Source organism: Plenodomus lingam (assembly GCF_022343315.1).
Source record: "Plenodomus lingam strain CAN1 chromosome Unknown contig_18, whole genome shotgun sequence".
Classification (NCBI taxonomy): Eukaryota; Fungi; Ascomycota; class Dothideomycetes; order Pleosporales; family Leptosphaeriaceae; genus Plenodomus; species Plenodomus lingam.
The window spans coordinates 1,108,258-1,128,965 of record NW_027093935.1 but is presented as its reverse complement, the minus strand read 5'-3'; the positions used below and the strand labels follow the sequence as shown (position 1 = coordinate 1,128,965).

The 20,708-nt window shown below is 49.7% G+C and overlaps 12 protein-coding genes across 12 annotated transcripts; 5 read left to right on the top strand and 7 right to left on the bottom strand.

Annotated features, from left to right (window-relative positions):
• Positions 1 to 53: 53 nt before the first annotated feature.
• Positions 54 to 875, top strand: KPR4 (Ribose-phosphate pyrophosphokinase; the record flags this gene model as incomplete). Its single annotated transcript, XM_066096107.1, has 1 exon — positions 54 to 875. The coding sequence occupies one exon, from the start codon at positions 54 to 56 to the stop codon at positions 873 to 875; it is 822 nt and encodes a 273-aa protein (XP_065953983.1).
• A 120-nt stretch (positions 876 to 995) lies between these two features.
• On the bottom strand, positions 996 to 3,055 carry IAQ61_003818 (uncharacterized protein; the record flags this gene model as incomplete). Its single annotated transcript, XM_003837338.2, has 1 exon — positions 996 to 3,055. Exon 1 carries the CDS (start codon positions 3,021 to 3,023, stop codon positions 996 to 998), a length of 2,028 nt encoding a protein of 675 aa, XP_003837386.2. The 5' UTR covers positions 3,024 to 3,055.
• A 1,786-nt stretch (positions 3,056 to 4,841) lies between these two features.
• On the bottom strand, positions 4,842 to 5,739 carry IAQ61_003817 (uncharacterized protein; the record flags this gene model as incomplete). The annotated part of the gene is made up of 2 exons (XM_003837337.2): positions 4,842 to 4,957; positions 5,007 to 5,739. The coding sequence occupies 2 exons, from the start codon at positions 5,737 to 5,739 to the stop codon at positions 4,842 to 4,844; spliced, it is 849 nt and encodes a 282-aa protein (XP_003837385.2).
• Positions 5,740 to 7,093: 1,354 nt separating this feature from the next.
• Positions 7,094 to 8,086, top strand: IAQ61_003816 (uncharacterized protein; the record flags this gene model as incomplete). The annotated part of the gene is made up of 1 exon (XM_003837336.1): positions 7,094 to 8,086. One exon carries the CDS (start codon positions 7,094 to 7,096, stop codon positions 8,084 to 8,086), a length of 993 nt encoding a protein of 330 aa, XP_003837384.1.
• A 391-nt stretch (positions 8,087 to 8,477) lies between these two features.
• Positions 8,478 to 9,173, bottom strand: IAQ61_003815 (uncharacterized protein; the record flags this gene model as incomplete). Its single annotated transcript, XM_066096106.1, has 2 exons — positions 8,478 to 8,935; positions 8,987 to 9,173. The coding sequence occupies 2 exons, from the start codon at positions 9,171 to 9,173 to the stop codon at positions 8,478 to 8,480; spliced, it is 645 nt and encodes a 214-aa protein (XP_065953982.1).
• A 31-nt stretch (positions 9,174 to 9,204) lies between these two features.
• IAQ61_003814 (uncharacterized protein) lies at positions 9,205 to 9,372 on the bottom strand (the record flags this gene model as incomplete). Its single annotated transcript, XM_066096105.1, has 1 exon — positions 9,205 to 9,372. The coding sequence occupies one exon, from the start codon at positions 9,370 to 9,372 to the stop codon at positions 9,205 to 9,207; it is 168 nt and encodes a 55-aa protein (XP_065953981.1).
• A 270-nt stretch (positions 9,373 to 9,642) lies between these two features.
• Positions 9,643 to 10,715, top strand: IAQ61_003813 (uncharacterized protein; the record flags this gene model as incomplete). Its single annotated transcript, XM_066096104.1, has 2 exons — positions 9,643 to 9,679; positions 9,802 to 10,715. The coding sequence occupies 2 exons, from the start codon at positions 9,643 to 9,645 to the stop codon at positions 10,713 to 10,715; spliced, it is 951 nt and encodes a 316-aa protein (XP_065953980.1).
• Positions 10,716 to 10,806: 91 nt separating this feature from the next.
• Positions 10,807 to 12,577, bottom strand: IAQ61_003812 (uncharacterized protein; the record flags this gene model as incomplete). The annotated part of the gene is made up of 2 exons (XM_003837332.2): positions 10,807 to 11,960; positions 12,031 to 12,577. Coding segments are annotated over 2 exons (1,290 nt in total), but the record flags the coding sequence as incomplete, so codon positions are not given.
• Positions 12,578 to 12,866: 289 nt separating this feature from the next.
• IAQ61_003811 (uncharacterized protein) lies at positions 12,867 to 15,319 on the top strand (the record flags this gene model as incomplete). Its single annotated transcript, XM_066096103.1, has 2 exons — positions 12,867 to 13,704; positions 13,773 to 15,319. Coding segments are annotated over 2 exons (2,385 nt in total), but the record flags the coding sequence as incomplete, so codon positions are not given.
• A 70-nt stretch (positions 15,320 to 15,389) lies between these two features.
• Positions 15,390 to 17,421, bottom strand: IAQ61_003810 (uncharacterized protein). The gene is made up of 3 exons (XM_003837330.2): positions 17,110 to 17,421; positions 16,113 to 17,048; positions 15,390 to 16,055 (listed from the first exon to the last, which is right to left on the bottom strand). The coding sequence occupies exons 1-3, from the start codon at positions 17,241 to 17,243 to the stop codon at positions 15,836 to 15,838; spliced, it is 1,290 nt and encodes a 429-aa protein (XP_003837378.1). The 5' UTR covers positions 17,244 to 17,421; the 3' UTR covers positions 15,390 to 15,835.
• A 678-nt stretch (positions 17,422 to 18,099) lies between these two features.
• On the top strand, positions 18,100 to 18,558 carry RAB6 (Ras- protein Rab6; the record flags this gene model as incomplete). The annotated part of the gene is made up of 1 exon (XM_003837329.2): positions 18,100 to 18,558. The coding sequence occupies one exon, from the start codon at positions 18,100 to 18,102 to the stop codon at positions 18,556 to 18,558; it is 459 nt and encodes a 152-aa protein (XP_003837377.2).
• A 1,157-nt stretch (positions 18,559 to 19,715) lies between these two features.
• On the bottom strand, positions 19,716 to 20,397 carry IAQ61_003808 (uncharacterized protein; the record flags this gene model as incomplete). The annotated part of the gene is made up of 2 exons (XM_066096102.1): positions 19,716 to 19,970; positions 20,077 to 20,397. The coding sequence occupies 2 exons, from the start codon at positions 20,395 to 20,397 to the stop codon at positions 19,716 to 19,718; spliced, it is 576 nt and encodes a 191-aa protein (XP_065953978.1).
• Between the last annotated feature and the right edge of the window lie 311 nt (positions 20,398 to 20,708).

Here is a 20,708-nt window from a genome sequence, read left to right as displayed (position 1 = left end):
CATTCACACACCGATAGGCATTTGGTCTGCTATTGCAAAGAAAGAACTACAAAATGACGACTTTTGAACCTTCTCTCAGCACAACAATGCGCGCCTCGATGCACGATGCGCCGTCCATGGCCGACCAACTGCCCTCAATCAATTTCGGCTTTGATGATCTACGCAGTCGCATGAACCAATTTACTGCACGCTTCGATGCATTTATCGAGAAGGGCAGACGACAGGTTTTGGACGAACGCAACCAGTTTCGCATGAATGTCGCAGAACTCCATGGTAAGTTTACAAGCCTGGAGCAGGATAAAAGCAACAAGAAAACTAACAGCACCACAGAGGATCAACGCATGAAGAAGCGCGACATCGAAATCCTCGAACTCAAGACAGAACAACACTCTCAAACAATCGCAAAAGAGGCACAGGAGACTTCCGAAATGCAAGAAGCCATCAGCGCCCTCACTCTCCAGCGCGACGAACGACTTGCGCACCGTGACAATCTGCGCGCCCAGATAGCAGAGGTCCAAAAGACTATCTCAGCGCGCCGGGAAGCACAGCTGAAGCACCGCCGCTATCTCGATGGCCAATCGCGGTACAATGAGCCGGAATTGGACTTCTGGGAGAATTACCTGGGGCTGAGGATCGAGGGCTTGGGGCAGGAGGACAGACTTAAGTTTGTCTACACATATGTTGATGAACAGGAGTGGGACCGTGAGGCATGGTTCGAGTTGGACACGAGCGAGCGAGATTACAAGGTACTTGAAATGCGACCGAAGGTGGAGCGCGAAGAGGTCGATAGAGTCATCGAGCGTCTAAATGAGACTCGCGATCTTGCTGGCTTTTTGAAGGGGATGCGGGAGCTTTTTGTGGAAGCATGCAAGTAGACCACTTATCCGTTTCGTTCGTGCTCGTAGTTCAGATATGTAGATTGGCGCAAATACCCTGATTCTTCTTCTTCTTTCACTACCACACTTGACCTCGAGCCTCCGGTCAATACACTATTTTCATCGCCCGTTCCGAACCTTGTAATACTCCGGCGCACACTCGGTCAGCCAATCCATCTCAACACTCGACAAATCCCTGATATATATTTTATCTCTCGTTGCCAGGATCTCTGTATAAATCACCCAATCGGCCTTTCTATGAAAAAACACGCTACTAGGATGTGCCCATAACGTAGTCTTCCCATCTACGGTCATGAAACTACCATCAGCCTTCATTCTGGCTGCATGCGCGAAGAAGCCCGTCGTCAAACATCTCCGGACACGTTCAGCGAGCGGCGCACCACCGACTCTTATGATCCCGGATGATGAAGTAAGCGCGCTCTCCTTGACGCCAAAACGGTCCAAGTAAGCAGCGAGTTGCTTTCGCACGCTCACGGCCTTGACCATGGATTTGTGATTTAGACAATGATCACGACACCATTGTACGTTTTGGATTCCGGCTTTGATGAACGCTTCGTAGACGTTGTAGAGTGTGAGATGGTCGCCTTCTGCCACAGTGAAGCGTCGTCGTGCATTTTCGAGTTGCTTCTTGTTGCCGTCGTGGCTGACAAAGGCGTTACCTTGCAGTGTCATCATGGCAGCGATTGTGAGCATTTCGCTGAGACAGCCGAACTCGGGGTTTGCGGCTTGCAAGAGAGCTTTGGAGAGCATAGGCTCGAGAGGTAATTCGGCCATGCGTGCGCCAAGGGGTTTTGTGAGACGAGCATTTGCGTCGAGAGCGCCGAGGGAGTAGAGCAAGTCCAAGGCACGGGTTACGAGGGCAGAGGGCGGAGCAGAAAGGTAGTCAAAGCGGATGATGTTGGTGATGCCGAGGTTTAGCAGTTGGAGAATCACAGGCGCGAGGTTGGAGCGGGAGAGTTCAGGGAATGTGGCTTCCTCCAGGGAGTCAAAGGCTTCTTCGGTGTAGAGCCTGAAACATTTTCCTGGACGTGTGCGACCTGCCCGGCCAGCGCGCTGGGTCGCGGAAGCTTTGCTAACGGGAACGACGTTGAGATTTTCTATTCCCAGCTGCGCGTCGTAGTTGCGGAGTTTTACGTAGCCTGTGTCTACTACGTAAACGACGCCATCGATTGTTACACTAGCTTCAGCAATATTGGTGCTGAGGATGACTTTGCGTGCATCTGGTGGCGCCTTTTGGAAGACAAATGTCTGCTGCTCTGTCGGCAGCCCCGCATATAACGGTAATAATAGGAGCCTTTTGGATGTGGGAGGCAACTCGACAATCCGGTCGGTAAGTAGTTCCGTCGCATCGTCTATTTCCTCACGACCCGTTAGAAAGACAAGAATATCCCCCTCTTCTTCAAATTTATGAATCTTCATAACAGTCTCCACAGCTTCTTCGACATAATTGTTGGTTGGTTGGTTCTTGTACAGAATCTCCACGGGGTACGTCCGCCCTTCTATTCCCACGATCCTCCCATAATCGGCCCTGCTCTTTCCATGTACCTTCTCATCTTCATCAGGGTTGAAAAAGTCGAGAAATTTCTCCGCCTCCAATGTTGCACTTGAGACTACAACGCGTAAATCTTCTCGCTTTCTCAGCACCTTCTTCAGTAGACTAATCAAGATGTCCGAGCTCAAACTCCGCTCATGTGCCTCGTCCACCATTACAACCGAATACCTTTTCAATAGCGGATCAACGAGCATCTCTCGTAGCAGTAGTCCATCAGTCACAAACTTGATCTGGGTATTAGCACTCGTGACATCTTCGAATCTGATCGAATAGCCGACTTTCTGCCCAAGCGGTGTTGATAACTCTTCTGCAACTCTTGCGGCGACACTTGTGACTGCGATTCTCCTCGGCTGTGTAACAGCAATCTGTCTGCCGTTGTTGCACCATCCTGACTCATAGAGGAATTTGGGTATCTGCGTCGTTTTTCCGCAACCTGTCGCGGCAACGACGATTGTCACAGGATAGGTTTCGATAGTGTAAAGAAGTTGATCTCGAAGTTGCGCAATAGGAAGGAGAGCGGGCGGTTTGTAGAGGTCCGGTATTATGGGTGCTTCGATATCTTCCTCATCAGCCATAACTGTGAACTGGTCATAAGAGTCTTTGACTCTATGAGTTGTACTTGGAAGAGGATGAACTAACTACCAATGATCAATGGAGGGAAGACACTAGTGGAGAACCACGCTAGCCTTGTTGAGCGTTAGTGCCAGCCACTCTCATGACGACTTCCCAGCGTGCATACCGCTATCCGGTCAACTTCGTCACATATTCCTGATTCTCTCTTTCAAACAGGCTTAAATCTATTTTTTCGGACCCATTAATTGGTCTCATATCAAGTTTTTAAATCGCCCATCGCGGTCTCATTGCGCATGCCCTTGAGCATGCCCACTGCGGGCTTCGAACTTCCAAAAGAGATGCGAAAAACAATACCAAGATCACTACCAATCCATCGGCTTAATATTCTGTATCTGTGAGAATATGGATCAAAATGTTCAACCCCCTCAGCAGGCTTTGGTCTGCACCACTTGCGAACCAACGTGAGATTCAGACACGCCCTCAGTATACCGGTATTAGGTTCAGCATTTGGCACGCTAGTGAAATCCGACAAGTCCGAATAAGTCTTCAAGCGAAGGTTCAGTTTTGAGCTTCTTCGCGGACAAACGTTGCTGAATGGTCATGCGTCGCTTTTCTGCAGTGAGTTAGCATTGCTTGACTCTTCCACTCATGACACCTACTTGGCATAACTGTTAACGCAGACTCGTTCTACCTTTGCATCGACTCAAGAGCTTGTAAGATCTCGAGCCGAATGCCTGGTCCACCGGAAATTTTGCGTTGATGTGGCTTGAAGTCGCCAGCAGTAATTTCCAGTAACAGATCGAGCAGGATTGCGTCCTCGCAAGGTATGTGCTTCGCGGCTAAGTAACCTGTTTCCTAGTCTCTGTCAGCATATTCACACTTACTTATTATGAGTCACGTACTTGGTAGTAGGTAGGATGTAGCATATATTCAGCCACACCGGCTGCTCTGCGATCGGATCCAGGTTCTCTTGTAGCCCAGTGACTGCTCGTACGCAGTATACGTTTACCTGCATTTTCTGGAAGGCGCTCATAGAGGTAGACCAACACGGTGAATACACCATACCACGCATGATATTGTCTCCACGACCATGTTAATATCGTGTAATGACTACTGATATATATATAACGTTATACGCTTATTATACGATATATGCGTACATCCACATGTAGCGGAACACCCAGTGTAGCGGAACACCCAGTGTAGCGGAACATGATTCTCCACTGAAGCATTTGCAACTGCTTCTACACGCCTCTATATCTTCAAATTCAGTCTTACTGTTGTACGGCTCGTACTGTAACAATGATAAAGTGAACTCAGCTTGCCTAACAAATCATAATTGTGCCATCGTTCGTTCCCTTCGCCCGACATGCTTGCTGGCCGTCGCTCCAAACGAGCTGTCGATGTGCGTCACTCAGCGGGGCTTTTCTAGGCAGCCACCAATGCAAGTGGAGAATGCACCTCCCAAGATCTAGCGATTCGATGCATGTCCTATGCCAGCTGATCACTAGAGGCATGCAGTTGCAGCTGAAGCTCTTAAGTATAAGATGGCTTAGTCCAGCTAACATAGACGCAGCTTCACTCCAGCATGATGTGTACCTACGTCGACAATCCCTACTCATACTCTGAGTGCAAGCAGAACCACACCTTTCCTGGATAATTATACGACTACTGCAAAGACGGCAGTGCTGAGGCCGGCCCTTGCAACAACATCACACCGGCCAAAGGGGTGACTGGGCAAACGATAACGTTTGGCAGTTCTAAAAAGCGCGGGAAATGCCCACTCTGCGCTTAATGTAGATCCCCATTGTCCTGTTGTTTTATCGCCTTGCTAATCTGTGGGCAAGGAACACGAGCAAACCAAGGACGGAAACTCCAACCGTCGTTTCGAGGATGGGAGGAGCGAAGGGATAGGTTCTACGACAGGACATGATGACTGAACGGCGTTAGTACATGACCTTTAAGCAAATAAACTACGGGCACACCTTTCAGAACCTCATCTGCACTTGTAAACCTGCCTTGCCAGCACCCCATGATGATGTCGCCTATTGGCCCTAGGCTTTTCGTCTCAGGAAATTTGGACTGTATCAACAATTCGGTGATTTCTATCTCTTTGAGCCCCAGCTCAAAGTACGGAGGTTTGCCAGTCCAGATTTCGTACAGGGTAGAGCCAAGTGCAAACAGATCTGCCCGAATTGATTTAAGGTCGTTTCCGGGATATTTATGGCTGGCAGTCACGACAACAAATGGCTCGGAGCCATCCAGGGAGGAGCCACTAAAGTCGAGGAGCTTGGCTTGTAGATTGCCGTCCAAGCAAACATTGCCGCAGGTTAGATCTGCATGAATGACACTTATCGAATGCACAAAGGTAAGCGCACTGGTAATTTCTTGCGCCCATTGAAGGCGTTGCTTGTTGGTGATCTCATGAGCTTGGATGTATTCGCGGAGTCCATTCTTGCTCGCATATTCCAGCCGGATGCCGGATTCGACCGTACCATATAATCTCAGCAGACCTTTGTGCCCGCCGTGTTGCTGGATTCGCTCGTAGATCTGTCTCTCAACCTCAATAGCGGGCTCTTCCTCTACTTGGTGAGGATATTTCACGACGGTACCGGAGGACGAGTCTAAGTAGACCATGCTCGTAAGTCCAGAGCTGAGGTAGTTTGTTATGTTAAACCCAGTTGGGAATCTAATACTGGTCATCTTTTGGTTGCGCATTGGAAAGGTAGTGGCGGTCCTAAGTCAACAGATTGCACGCTGTCCGCCGCTAGTGGGTACCGGTATGATTCTTATGTGGAAGTCTCAAGAACGGGATATCGTCGGCAAGACCACGTTCGGGAATATAGTCGCAGTCGCGAAGCTTGAGGAAGGTAGCGAGGGGTGCGATTGTAGAAAAGGGTGGACAGAAGTGTACTCAAGGACGTGACAGACGCGGTTCAGAGACGATGTCATCTGTTGATGCTGTAAGTAATTTGTTGCTGCTAATGCGGTCTACTGAGGCTGCGCGCGTGATGGCCGTGTTCGCGAAATTGCCAACCCCCTAACACTATGACTAATTATTGTACTATGTTAGGTAATAAACTTTAATACTAAGAATAATTGTAATTTAAAGTATTAGGACTATAAAGCTTTATTAATTTAGCCTTATATTGGAAGCCTAAAATATATATTAATTAAGCCAACGTCTACCTAAACGCCCACTAATCAAGCCTTAACCTAGAGTCTTGATTAGCTTGATTGTTGCCAACTATAATCAAGGCATCTTTCGTCTTAATCCATGTAGCCCTCCAACACCGTCCAATGTTTCCTAAAACCTAACAACCTTGCAACATTGCAAGAAATATTGGTCCTTATAACTATTGATGAATTGGAGCCATAGAGCCAGCTACCCGGAATTGCAAGTTTTACTTGTGTTCATCAACGGATAACTCAGAGAGAGAGAAAGGGCCAGAGCAATACCTATGCTGGGCCGTAGAGTCACCACCTGTTGGCTACTGACGTGTAAATTTCGTACTAGTACAACAACCGACACAATTGATGAGTCAAATCTGGGCCACAATTGTCAGCGTCACTCCGTCTGCCAAAGAGTCATGTTGATTACTGCAGTGACGCGCAAGGTTAGGCAAGTCACACTCTTTAGTAACATCAGCATCATACGAAGAACGACAGTCGGTGATGAATTCTACGATTGTATTAGTAAGAGTGGACAACCGATTTTCTATATCAACCAAATACTGCGTACCAGCTGTCCCCAAAAGCTCACTCTCCATATGGGACTCAAAGCATGTCGACAATCTGGAATAGGAGAATATTCGGATCTGCTACGAAGTAGATGATGCTAAGGTGTCATTAGCATTACTGTCATCAAACACTGACTCAAAACTTTCGGTCATTACATCGTCATGCAATCAATATCTGGGAGTCAGACCACATTTCCTCTATAAATCACCTACCCTTCGCATGCTTGAACTCTGCACCATATCCTACAACGAAGAAAAACTCAGCAGAACAACTATTACAATCACAATCACACACTGCCTTCAACTGAAGCATTATTATAATTTATCCAATCATGAAACTACTTTCAATCGCTCACACGATATTATGCATGTCGAGCTTTGCTCTCGCAGACTACAACCCTGCAGTAAAGACCAACCTAGCTGTATACTGGGGTCAAAACTCTGCGGCTCAGCCCACGTCTCAAAACCGACTCTCGACATACTGTGAAGACACCAACATCGATATCATAATCCTCTCATTCGTAGTGTCCATCAACTCTGGAAAAGGCGAGCCTGAACTCAACTTTGCAAACCAGCAGGGAAAATGCGACGAGTCAAAGCAACCACTCATTTGCCCAGAAATAGAAGCCGACATCAAAACCTGCCAGTCCAAGAAGAAAACCATCCTCTTATCAATCGGCGGCGCCATCAGCGCCGATCCTGGCTTCCCCGACGCTCCAGCCGCCGTGCATGCCGCAGAAAAGATATGGCAGATGTTCGGCCCCAACCAGGGGAAGAGTGGAATTGCCCGGCCCTTTGGCAGCGCCTCTGTCGATGGCTTCGACCTGGACTTTGAGCACTCGATGCCTAATGGCGCCGCCTTTGCGAACGCCCTGCGCGCCCAAATGCAAGGCACCGCAAGTCACGACAAACCTTTCTACCTCACAGCCGCTCCCCAATGTCCCTTAGATCCGATCCCCCTGGCGCAAAAAGAAATTTTAGAAAATGTCCATTTCGACATGGTCTTTGTGCAATTCTACAACAACCCGCAATGCAACACGGGCTCGGTACCCAACTTCTCGGCCTGGAGCGATTGGGCTAAGAGCAAGAATTCGACGTTTTTTGTCGGACTGCCGGCGGGTAAGACTGCGGCGTCGAGTGGTTATGTGGAGCCAGCAAATCTTGGTGCTTATCTTGAGAAGGCGAAGGAGAGTGAGAAGATGGGAGGTGTTATGTTGTGGGATGCTAGTCAGGCTTGGGGAAATGACAAGTATCATAACAAGGTTAAGACGGCGCTGAACGGGGCGAAAACGAAGAGGTCAAGCAGGTTTGGTCTTGCGATCTAATCAGTTCTCTGGCAGAATTGATATCGGGGTCAAAGTGAGGAACATTTTTCCTTTAGATACGGAGTGATCATGTGGAGGCCGGTATTGATCTTGACACACCTGCATGCTTGGGCGTGGGTGGTTTTCTGAAAGCATGACAATGTCTATACCTACGGTATTGTTCCATAGGAAACTAGATAATGCAATGGAAATTGACCAAATCTGCAAGCCGTGCTGTAGCTGAATTATGATTGAGCAGACGTACTAGTCGAGCCTCCTAAGAAAGACTGCTTTGACAGCTGATTGAAACCCAGCCACGTGTGAGGTTTCTTGGACTTAAGCAAAGACCTAGTAGTTCATAACCATCTTCATCTATGATCGCAAAGATAGGCCGTACGTTTCACCTACTTGTTTACTTATCTCTTACCCCTGACCTACTCCTTTGCATCTCGTTCCATGTTTTGTATACCTGGTAGTGCTCCTCCATCAGCACCCTCGCCAACGCCGGCTCCTTTGCAACATGATGAGGAATCAACTTCTCCCTTTCATAAAGCCCCTCACTCAACGAGCCCACAATAGCGTCCCGAACCTTGACCTCCAACTTCCTCGTGCAATACCTATCTACATACTCCCTGTCCGTCTGGCTTGGCGGTGCCACCAGCTCCGTCATATGGACATCTCTCTTGATCTGATGCGGGGCATAGTAATGTATACCATCATCATGTTCCTCAGCATCCCATGTTTTACGCAGCAGGATATTATAATCTACGATAAAAACAATGCGTAATCTCGGGAGCACGGCGCGCAGCTCGTACAGAATGGGGGAGAAGTTTGCCCAGTGGAATTGCGTGGGTGATATTTTGTTCAGTACTATACCTACTCAGATGCTCTAGCCGGGGGGGCTCGAGAAGTTCAGCCCACTCTTTGCGTACTTCGGTGCGGGAAATGCTGCATTCCCACCCGAGGCGAAGGAGCTCTGTTTCCTCAAGTTCGAATTCCATGGCTTTAACCGTGAGGTGTCGGATGAAGGGTTTGTAGGCTGCGTAGGCGCCCCAGATTGTGCTGGTCTGTTGATAGGTCCATCCGCCCTCTTATTGGCTGACTTCATTGAGAAGAGGAAGGTAGTTGGTGTGTATGATTTAACAGGAAGCGTGGGAGAAGAAGGCTTCGAGTAGTTCTTGGCGGAGTTGCGGGTCACTGATGTCGGGCAGGATGTTGGTGTCGTCCATATCGAAAACGAACCATCTTGAGAAGAATTCAGAGTAGATCAAATCAGCGGAGCTCGCGCGGGAGACGTAAAAGATCATGGGCGAAATAGTTGAAAGATGCTGCGTTGACTAGCTTAGCCCACATGGTGAATTCAGCCAGGTTGGTGAGGCGAGTTTGGACATATGGGTACGAGTAATGGCTTTATATATGCCATGGCGGGATTGAACGCTGCTGCCTCACGAGGAGTCATGTTAGGTACTTTAAAAAGGACGGCCTGCCCAGTCTTGCCAGTGGTGGACACGGGAGACAATATCAACTGAAGCTGAGCTAGGTAGTTAGCCCTTTGTGACCAGATTGGGTATAGTTTCATGTCCTCTGTTTGCTCTGTGTGGGGGCGATCGCTAGGTAACCCTTGCCTTGCTTACCCACGGTCAAGCGTTTGCGTTCTGTATAGTATTTACTGACTACATATTACATGTTCTGTGACTCCACGTTAACTCGATAACATACCGGTACACATAATATAGATCAGACCTCCAAGCCCATAGAATCACTGTACCATGGGTATACGTCTGATCCTTTGACTCCTGGCAGGGCCCACTACGCCCACGCCCACACCCACCAACACCAAACGCCATCGTGCCGCATATATTCAGAATGTATAATGTCGTATACATCTTTAATTCCTCCTATACTTTGCAGGAATGTTCTTCTCCACGACGCCCCTCATCTCCAACCGTTCCCACTCTTCCTGCGCTGCCTCTTTCTCCTCGTGCATCTTGAAATGGGCAATGTCCTCAGGATGGTTCAAATCCTCCTCTTTGACATCATCCCCGCTGTGATACTTTTCAAAATGATGGATTTCATACTCATACTCGTCGTCGCCATGATGTCCAGGCCCCATACCAAAATCGGGCAACTTTGTGCCCTCCTGGTCTTTGCGAAGGAATTCGGAGAGCGAGATGGCGCCGTCCTTGTCGATGTCGAACATGTCAAGGATGGTCTGGACAACGGCTCCTTTCTTGCCCTCGGAGATGGAGGCCGAGGAGACGTCTTCGAGGCCGTAAGTGCGGCGGATATCCTTGGCCGTCCAGAGCCCCGTGCTCTCGTAGTCGTGCAAATTGAAGAAGGTCGTTGCGTCGAAGCCGGAAAGGTGATGCTCCTCTGTATAGCAGTATCAGTCTACCTGGCACTCTACCAAGGGTATATGGCGCTTTGTAGGGTGTTTATACCAGCCATATGTCGCGTCGCCCAGTCTGCATCTGGCGCAACCTCGACCTGTGGATGCTCTGTCGCACCGCCGTGTGCAGACACGCTCAGTGCGCATGATAGCAGCAAGAATGCGCTAATTGGGGCTCTTGTAATCTTGTTCATTTTCGATTTGCGCTTGAAGTCGCATTCGAGCGTTTTGTTGAGCTGCGCTTCTTGTGGAGATGAGTGACGCCCAGGGGATCGGTGTTAGCGCATCCAAACACCGGCGCTACCTATGTCATAACCACCTAGGTAGCAATAGTACGAGACTTCTTCAGCTCGTCCACACTTCCTAACTCAGCTCGTCATCCAACGAAATCGCAATGCACGTCCTATTACTGCTGAGTCTCTTGCTCTTGGTTCCTTTTCTGTTTTTTCTCGCTTTTCTTGCCGCATCATCGTGCATGGGCGATGGATTTCGCGCTCGCTTTGCTGGCATGACCTTTAATCCCAGACAAGCATCTTTTGGACGCAATTATACGCGTGGTTTTGGCTCAGGCGCAAGCAGCGCGGGATGGGAGCAAATTGAAATGGAAGACATGCTTGGGGATGATAGTGAGGACGAGTGAAACGGCGGGCAGGATACATGCATCTTGACAGCATAGCCATGGCCCATGGAATGGATGCAAGTTTCACTAGGTCTACTGCTACAAAGGGTATCGTCTATTGGTCGCCAAACACGTTCCGCCGACCTAAAACTCCAGATCCTCCTTCTTCGGCATCGAGCTCGTACCGGCTGCCTCCCTGACCGCCTGCTCCTGCGCCTCCGTATCACCTTCCATTGGGGGCAGGCTGAATTTGGCAATCACAAACTTTCGTCTACTCAACGTGAACGCCATCTCTTCCCCCAGGTCGTCTGCCCCTCCGCCGCCGCCTTTTTCATGGAACACTGGCAGTTTGTGCACATCGAGCATGCCTTGTGGTCTCTCTTCGTCTTTTGTCGTACCCGCTGATTGCGCAAGAGCTTGCCTGTGCGAGTAGGGGAACGGCGATAGCTCGAGAATACCATCAGAAAGGATCTCCATCCAGCGAACAACCCCTGACGACCTTGGATAGAGCGACAATGGGAGGGTGAAGATTGCAGTAAGGCGTGTGGGATATTGCCGGAGCAAAGCTCGGAGGCCGTGTAGGAATTGGAGTATGAAGTTGGGATGCGCTGCAAACGGTGGATATAAGGCGGGCGAGAGGAGCGACGGTATCACGAGTCTATGCACCATATGCAATGGTGTTGAGGCAAGTTGTCTCTGCAGATTCTGCAGTATCGATGGGAAAGGCGAAGAGGTGGCTGATGTGGGTCGAGGTATCGGGATATAATTGATTGCGCTGCCGACCGGGAGCGTAAGTCTTTTGGCAAGATCGAAGGTATGGCAAAACACCGAAACTTGTTCCAACGCATCTTCAGATTGGCTAGCTGTCTTGACTGTAGTTGGAGACCCTGAATACATAGCGTCAGATGCAAACTCTCGAAGAATTGCATGGGATGAAGTTTATGTACAACGACGCACCTCGAGCACTTTCAAACTGTCCCAACCCCTCATATCTCCACGCAATCTTCATCTTCTCCGCCCTCTCCTTACCCTCTCTCCTTTTATCCTCTTTGCCCTCTGAGATACCTGGAAGCTCTCTGCCCCATACCTCGCCCATGCCCACTACATGTACCTTGTGTCCCTGCACCACACCCTCCGCCGCGTAGAATCTTAGCAGAGCACCTGCATAGTCGGTCGTGCCACTCTCTTCTATCATGATCGAATTGCCTAGTGGCAAGCCTGCATGACCTGCCAATATGCCATCAAGTGAAGGCGTGCCAGTGGAGGTGGTGGGGCGACCATCGATGGGTGAGGGGCGCACGCCGGGAGATGCTGGCGCTGGCGATGCTATCGACGCAACTGTAGGTATACTTGGCACATCATCGCCTGGCGGTGCGCGCGAAAGCGCAATGTTTCGTTTCCGGAATGCCATTGTATGTATGTCTGGGTTGGAGATGTGAATTGCGACTGCTCGAAATTGTGACATGGGGCTTATCGATAAGATGACTTCCGTTCCGAGTGCTGACTGCACTTATCTACGTCACAGTGCCGTGATGGAAGAGCCACTCGATGAGTGATACTGAGATACTGAAATGCTGACACACTGGCAACAACCCCTCAAGACCTCATGGAGAGTAACCTGGAATGCTTCATCGCTGAGCTGATGCGTCATTGCAGCGTCGGCAGAACTTGTACGAGGTGATGTCTGATAATGGCGCACTCATGTCCATCCAAAACATCCATCGATCGACCGACATCTTCTGGAACTGAAAAGACACGGATCAACAGACGTACAGACTGGATACTGATGGAGCCTTGTCCATCTGTCATTCTACGAGAATTCTCCGATCGCACATGCCTGTGAATTAGAAATCGACAATTATACCTTATTCCATGCCCGATGCGAACAATGCTCGATGATAGAGTCGTCTGTGGAGAGACATGAGTCTCTCTGTGGCTTCTGTCAGCATCTACGGCTCGGGCATTTGATATACTGCAAGTCAGTATCAGAGAGCATCAATTTCGGAACATGGGATGACATCAAGTCCGTGCAAGGTTGCGCATTGCATGACCTCTTGCAACAAGACGTAAGCCATTGGCCGGAGGATTCAAGCAGCAGAACCTTCGCTACCGGATTGCGACTTAAGTCTTCCGTGTATCCTGCAACAGATAGACAAGATTTGCTTGGGCTGTATGCTTATATGGAAGTTCCCCCTCGTTACTCCTGTTTCAGACGACTCAAAATCTGGTGCCCAACAGAAGCGGTCTCGTCGAGACAAGACTCTCATGTTCACGTTTCGAAACTGATCAACTGGGCACATTTGAGGTCCACTATTGAGGAATGCTGGGACAAACATGAACTGGGTTCAACAGGGCAGTCGAATGCTGTCAAACTCCCAGCTGCATTCCGCTGTATTGATGTCCAAGAACGAAAGCTTGTTCAACTATCGCAGCTTAGGTGTCGCTACGTAACTTTAAGTTATGTTTGGGGTCTGTGTACAGATAAAACCAAGCTCATGTCCACCTTATCAACAGTTCGGGAATATGAAGAAAGAGGTGGTCTCTCAATGAAGCACATGCCAGCTACCATCGAGGATGCAATACAAGTATGTCTGCACATGGGCGAGCGCTATCTCTGGGCCGATCGTTTACGTATGTGAGCCCTTGGGCATTCCATGTTGCACTTCACGCACCCATACTGACTAAGATTTGGAGACAAGGCATCGTCCAGGATGATGTTGAAGATAAAAAAGACCAAATTGCAGGGATGCAAAACATCTACTCCAATGCAGCCTACACAATTATTACACTCTGTGGCGACAATATGAACGTGCGCATCCCTGGAGTCAGCGAGGCGCGTCAATTGTCGATCAGGGAATATCGGATGTGTGGCCTGCAGATTCGCACCTGTCTGCCTGACCTCGATGACTCAATGAAGGATTCAGTCTGGGGAACACGAGCCTGGACGTATCAGGAACACTTGCTTAGTAGAAGGCAATTATTTCTGACTCCAACCCAGAGCTTCTGGGGGTGTCCAGAAGGAATCACGAGCGAGGAAGCCATGTTGAACGGAAATGATCCAGATATTCATAGTCAAGAATGGAGCCTGGCCCAAAAGTCCACAGATACATCACCCCAATTTCAGTCATACCGCGACATTTGTTCATCCTACAATATGCGCAATTTTTCTTGCTCATCGGACGTATACAACGCTTTTGCGGGCATTGCTACAGCAATTTACGGCGTCCGCAACTATTCTGAGAACTTCACCTGCGGTTTGCCTCTTCATGATATTGATGCAGCATTGCTCTGGACTGCTACGAAAAAAATGGAACTACGAACATCCTCAGAGATCTGCCTTCCTAGTTGGTCATGGTCATCTATATCGGGTGCTATCGGCTTCCACCATATATTCGGGTCATTAGTAAGATGGACAGTGAACATGAGCGGACACGACGAAAAGCGTCCAAACGAGACCGGCAGTTGTGAAAATAGCTTCCAATTGACTGGCCATATTACCTTTCCCTGGAATGATTACCCTGATGGATTTCCTTCATTCCATTCAGATGAAAGTTCTCTCAGGATGAGCACACCATGTTTAAACATAGCCTTAGCTGTGGCAGAAGGATGTCTTTCAGAAACTTTGGCCCACGAGCCCATCCAGAAATTACAACACATGACCTTTGATGAATACAACGAATTTGCAAAGTCAAAGTGGCCTTCGTATTCTGAATTCTGTCACGATGCTTTTGACACCCTACCGACCTGTCAAGCTCCTGCAGGTATATCCCAAATCCCACAAACGTTGCTCAGCACTCGAGGCCAGACGAGTCTTGTGCAAATTTCAAGGCACGCCACTCACGCGCAAGGCTGTCACCCTCAATGGGAGATCAAAACTCTCAACGGCAAGTGCATCGGTATCCTCACCAAACCACGAACAATCGATCTCACATCCAAAGAATTTCAATTGCACGGCCAAATCTTCAAGTTGCTGGCGATTTCAGTTGGATGTGGAGATCACTATAATATTCCAAATTGTTTCCCCGAATCGCTTAAGCATCGTACGCATATACCAGCCGACATATACAGGTCCCTAAATATCACCTATGAGGACTGCGATGGGACACTGCTCAGACCACCACCTACAGTCAATGTATTACTCCTCGGAGAAGCTGAACCTTTTGCCTACAGAATCTCCCTCGGAATCGTCTTCCTACGAAAATGGGCCGAGCTGGAGCGCAAGTTCGAGAATATCACGCTTTGCTGAGGTCGTTGCATCGTTTATTATCATTGTTTGAGTCGGGAGAGTGATTCATGCTGCAAACAGCTGAAATTGACGGGATTCATTGCACACAGTCCTTGAATATGGGAAGTACAGACTTGAAGACTTATTTCACTGAAGCCACTCGCTCAAATTTACCTCTCTACAGGCGCAGGCGTCGGCGATGAATTTGTTGGTTGGGAGGGATGGCCGAACATGTCGGAGTGGATTGTTATGACAGTGCTGTTCTTTTGCTCAGGGGTATTTTTGTTTGGATGATGTGTCGAGAGGGAATAGCATTGTGCACACTTTTAAAACAATGCAAGCCCGTCTTGGACGCATTTTCTAGTAGTATGGGTAATATCCCACTTGCCCCACTGCCACCAATCTCTCTCATATGGGAAGTATCCTGCTTATCCCAAGGGTTACAAACTAGTAGAACGTCCCTTCCCTTTCCTTCGTTTTTCACTTCATTACCTGCCTGCCTCCTTCCTTCCCCTTCCCAGTTCCCAAAGGCGCCAATTAGGTAGCCTTGGGTAACTGCCAATCCTTATAACTCCACTTTTCAGAAACCGTGTACTTTCTCTGCTTAGCATAAGGAATCTGGCGTCTAGCTTCGACTTTGCCCTGCAGCATCATGGTGTAGAAGCGGTCTTTGAGGAGATTGCCTTCTGGTTTGAGGAGGCGGAGGGAGTCGCGGAGTTCGTCTGGGAGGACGACTTCGAGCGGGGCTTCGGGGATGCTGTGGTTTACTGTTAGCATGGTGTGGTTCCAGAGCTGGGGTTAAGAGGTGTCGTACGGAGCCTTTCCAAATTGCTTTTTGCGGAGCTCGATTTCACCACCCTCGTCTTCGGATACGACTTCGTTGACCTTGTCCTCGAGGGCCTTGCGCACAGCGTCGCGCGCCTTCTCTTTGGCCTCGACACTCTTCGCGAGTTTCTTGATCTCCTGTACTTGTTGTTCCTTGGCCTTCATCTTCTTTTCGTGGATTGCTTTCCGCTCCGCCTCCTTTCTCCTCTTGATCTTATTCCGCTGTGACAGACTCTTCCTCTCCGGTCGCTTCACCTTCAACTTCTCCTCTTCGTCGCCACTGAAGCCTTCCCACTCGCTTTCCCATACACTTTCTTCGCCCGAATCATCCTCGGACTCTACAGCCGCACGCTCCATGCGTTCGGCTTCTTCGCGGGCTTCCTGCAGACGCTTCTTCTCGGCTTCGACAGCCTTGTCGGATTCGCGCATGAGTTCGTTTTGCCAGTCTTCGAATTTGGGGTTGTAGGATTTGCCGCCAGCGGGTTTGCGGACAGAGGGAATGGGCTTGCCAGACTTGGCTTGGGAGATGGGCGCATGCTTTAGGGTGACGGGCGCGACTTTGGCCTTCTTCTCCTTGAGAAAGGTGAAACGTGGGTCTTTCTTGACCTCCTGCACGGCCCATGGATCGTAGTCGGCGGTGTTGCCCGTCTGTACAATGTCCTTTTTGGTCTGATCGCCGCCATAGGCGATAGCACGCAGCCGATCGAATTCTTTACCTGAGACCTTGGACTTCTTGCGTTTGCCGTCATCGGCTATTTCGGAGAGACGTTTCCGCGAAGGGACGGCGGGGACGGCGGAGCGTTGGGCGAGGATCTGGTCAACTTTGAGTGGCTTGTGGCGACGGGCGGTGGCCTTTTGGATGTCGGCCGAGCCTATTGTGTCGACGGCGAAGAGTTGGTCAGATGGCTTTTCTGCAATGACACCACTGCAATTATGTTAGTATGACCATGTAAGGTACAGAATATATGTTTATTTTCCAAACTTACCCAGTGATGATCTGGTCCCGCACATCTTCCAGTCCACTCTGAATCTCTGTGACATCTACATTTTTGCGCCACGCCTTCTTGCCTTTACGGCTGGGTTGCTTGTACTGCGCTGGGGCTGATTCCGTGTCGGCCATGCTCGCTCTTCGTGTAATTCTCGTTATTTATTGTTAGTATTGGTGTTGGAGTTGGTGTTGTAAATGCCCCAAAAGGTTGTGGGGGTTTCCTTCTCAGCCAAAGGCCGCGAACTTTTCGAATCGGCGACTAGCCCGAATCGGACTAATGGGCGGCTAATCCCAGAATAGTCCACCCGCCCTGTGGCCGCTCGGTAGTGTCGGGCGGCGGTCGGTGGCAGAAGTCGTCCAGGTACTAGGGGGTCCATTGGGATTCCTCCAAGGAAACAAAGCAACCTCCCCCCAAACTTCTATTCATCCATCCCCTAGCCCCGCTTCGATAGGACACGACACGACACGGCACGGCACGACACGACACGGCACGATACGCAATCACAAACGAGACCGACGCTTTGATACTATTCTTGTAGATCCAACCAACCTTTGAATTCCCGGTCCCTTTCACGACTCTTTGGCAGCAACAATGGCGCAATCAGGGTACTCGAATCCGCTCAAGAAGTTCAAGTGAGTGAGATTCTGGCATGCAGGGAGGGCAGGAGATCTTGGATGCTGATGTGTATAGGTTGGTCTTCTTGGGCGAGCAGAGTGGTGAGCTTTCCCTTGTTCAGCCTTGCATGGGCGATGGTGATATTAGAGAGGAAACAGTGTAACTAACTAGCCTACACCAGTGGGCAAAACCTCCCTCATCACACGCTTCATGTACGACTCATTCGACAATACATACCAAGCCACCATCGGCATAGACTTCTTGTCAAAGGTGTGCTTTCTTGCCACCCTCCCATCACAGCACAACCACAACGATACCGGCAACTTCTCTGCTGCACCAAGTAAAGCAATCTAACATATCCTCCACCAGACAATGTACCTCGAAGACCGCACCGTCCGCCTCCAACTCTGGGACACAGCCGGCCAAGAACGATTCCGCTCCCTGATCCCTTCGTACATCCGCGACTCAAGCGTGGCCGTCGTAGTGTATGACATCACCAACAAGAAGACGTTTGAAAACACACGCAAATGGGTCGACGACGTGCGCAGCGAGCGCAGCAACGACGTCATCATTGTGCTTGTTGGCAACAAGACGGATCTTAACGACAAGCGGGAAGTCACGACGGCGCAGGGCGAAGAGGAGGCCAAGAAAAACAATCTCATGTTCATTGAGACGAGCGCAAAGGTGGGGCATAATGTAAAGGCGCTGTTCAAGAGGATTGCGCAGGCGTTGCCAGGCATGGAAGGCGAGGGGCAACAGGGACAGAGTCAAAGTATGTTTCTTCTTTGTTTGGTTTTGAGGACGGATTGGGAAGAGGGATTATCATGCTAACAAGTTCTAATAGTGATTGATGTGAACATTAACCCTAGCCAGCCACCGACAGACAGCTCGTGCTCTTGCTGAAAGACAGTTTGGACATGGCATCATTACATCGACATTCTAGTTCTCTTGCGCCGTTGAGGCGTGTTGTGTATATTTTGGGTTTTGGGTTGAAGCGAAAGGGAGAGAGTGCAGAGAGCAGAGAAAGAGAAGATGAAGGACGAGGGCAGGGAAAGCGAAACCGAAAGCGGATTGATTGACGAACCGTCATTTCAAGCGAGGCGTTTGGGAGGGTGTAGAGAAACGATATAGGCACAGCCATGACCATGACCATAGCCAGACACAAGAAGTGCTGATATGCACACTTGGCATACACGTACGCTTTAACATGCTCGACCAACCAATCACCAATCAGATGACGAACTAATACTGCACCTTGAACTACTGCCTTGTACCGTAGCCAGGCATGCCTTGCTCTATTATTTTTCTCGGGGCGATGAAATATTGCCCACTGAGTTGACAATTCAACCATCCAAAGCACTTTAATTTTCCTCCTTCTTCAGCATACGTCATCGATCATCGTCATCATTATAGCAATTGACATGGACAGGATATAAGTAAATGTATATCTCTGCATCTGCATCTGCATCTGCATCTGCATTAAATTCCATCCACCCACCAGACAGAAACAAGAGTGGGGTATTTTCGCCTCATCAGAGAGGGAGAGAGAAAAAGAGAAGCCTCTCCAGAAAGCGAAGTATTATGCAGCATTTGCCAAAACTTCCCTCCATCATCCTACTAATGCCGCCTGGGAGAGATGACACGACATTTCAACGACCCGAACCGGAACGCCCGGGGGACTTGCATTGCATGCATGCATGCATCATGCATAAAAGACCCCTAATTCAGACACCACACTGGTGAATTTTGGTGATATAATACAGGTTACAAGGGTTATGGTACAAGGCCGTCATCATCATCGTTTGTGGGTTGTGTGTTTGTTTTTGTTTGCTTCTATGGTGTGTGTCTGTGTTTGTGTGTGTGTGTGTGTGTGTGTGTGTGTTTTGATTCGATGATGGGAGCAGCTGGGGGAGGTGTATACGGGGCATCAGAATGCGCAACGCAACGCAACTAAAGGCGATTTCTGTGTGTTTTTGTTTTGTGCTGGTCTATTCGAGATCGCCTACAGAGTCTGAATCTGAGGGCGTTTTACTGCCGCCTACGGGGATCGACGTGTCTACTGCGATCATTTCGGCGAGGATGTCGAGGACGGGCTGGAGCGGGGAGAGGGGTTGTTTGTTAGCAGAGAGATTCGAGAGCGGGGAAGAAGAATAGCCTACCTTGGGCACGGTTTTGTCGTAGATGTTGATGAGTTCCCTTGGGTTGGGGTATACTTTGAGAGCGCGGTAGAAGCATAGAGCTGCCTCGACATTGTCTTCGCCTGCTTGTGCGAAAAGACGGTTAGTACCTTGTCTGCCACCACAGCCTGCTCCATCCACCGATGCTAGGACAGGACATACCTTTTTGTACCATGCCCTCACCCTTTGCTACTTCCTGCATGAAATAGGCCTCGACCTCCTCCGGATCATTGGGGAAGCCTTCTTCATTGGCGCGCTCGACCGCCTCGCGAATGGCCTTCTTCTGCTCTGCGCCCTGGTGCTCAGCCTCCTCCTTTGCCGCCCGCTGTGTCCGCTTCGACTCGCGCTTGAGCTGTTTGCGGAACTCGGGGTCGTTCCGCCGCTTGTGATCAAAGTAGACGGCGTATGCGAGGAAGCCGGTGGCGGCGGTGCCTGCGACGATGGCCGCGATAGTGCCGGGCTTTAATGACGAGTTGGACGACGACGAAGACATTGTGTGACTGGGGGAGAAGGGCCGAGGTAGGAGGAGGGTGGGGATCAGGTAATGGATTCAGCGGGGAGAGAAAAGGGAGAGGAAGGTTCAAGCAGGACAGCAGACGGGGCTGGCTGATGGGCGATTTGGGTTATGGGCGATGTTTTGGGAGATGGCGGCGAGCAACTTTTTCGATGTCGGGGCAAAGGCGCGCGCAAAGGCACGTCAAAGTTGGCGGGTCCGAGCTCGACCTAATGGTACGGTAGTAGTCGACGTAACCTATCAAGTCGGGACGTCCCGTAGCTGCTCTTATGCCTATGGACAGCTTAGGT

Coding starts and splice junctions, on each gene's coding strand:
- IAQ61_003810 (XM_003837330.2), bottom strand. CDS start 17,243: ATGGCCGACACGGAATCAGCCCCAGCGCAGTACAAGCAACCCAGCCGT. Junction 17,049..17,109: donor CGGGACCAGATCATCACTGG/GTAAGTTTGGAA, acceptor ACATAATTGCAG/TGGTGTCATTGCAGAAAAGC. Junction 16,056..16,112: donor AAGCAATTTGGAAAGGCTCC/GTACGACACCTC, acceptor AGTAAACCACAG/CATCCCCGAAGCCCCGCTCG.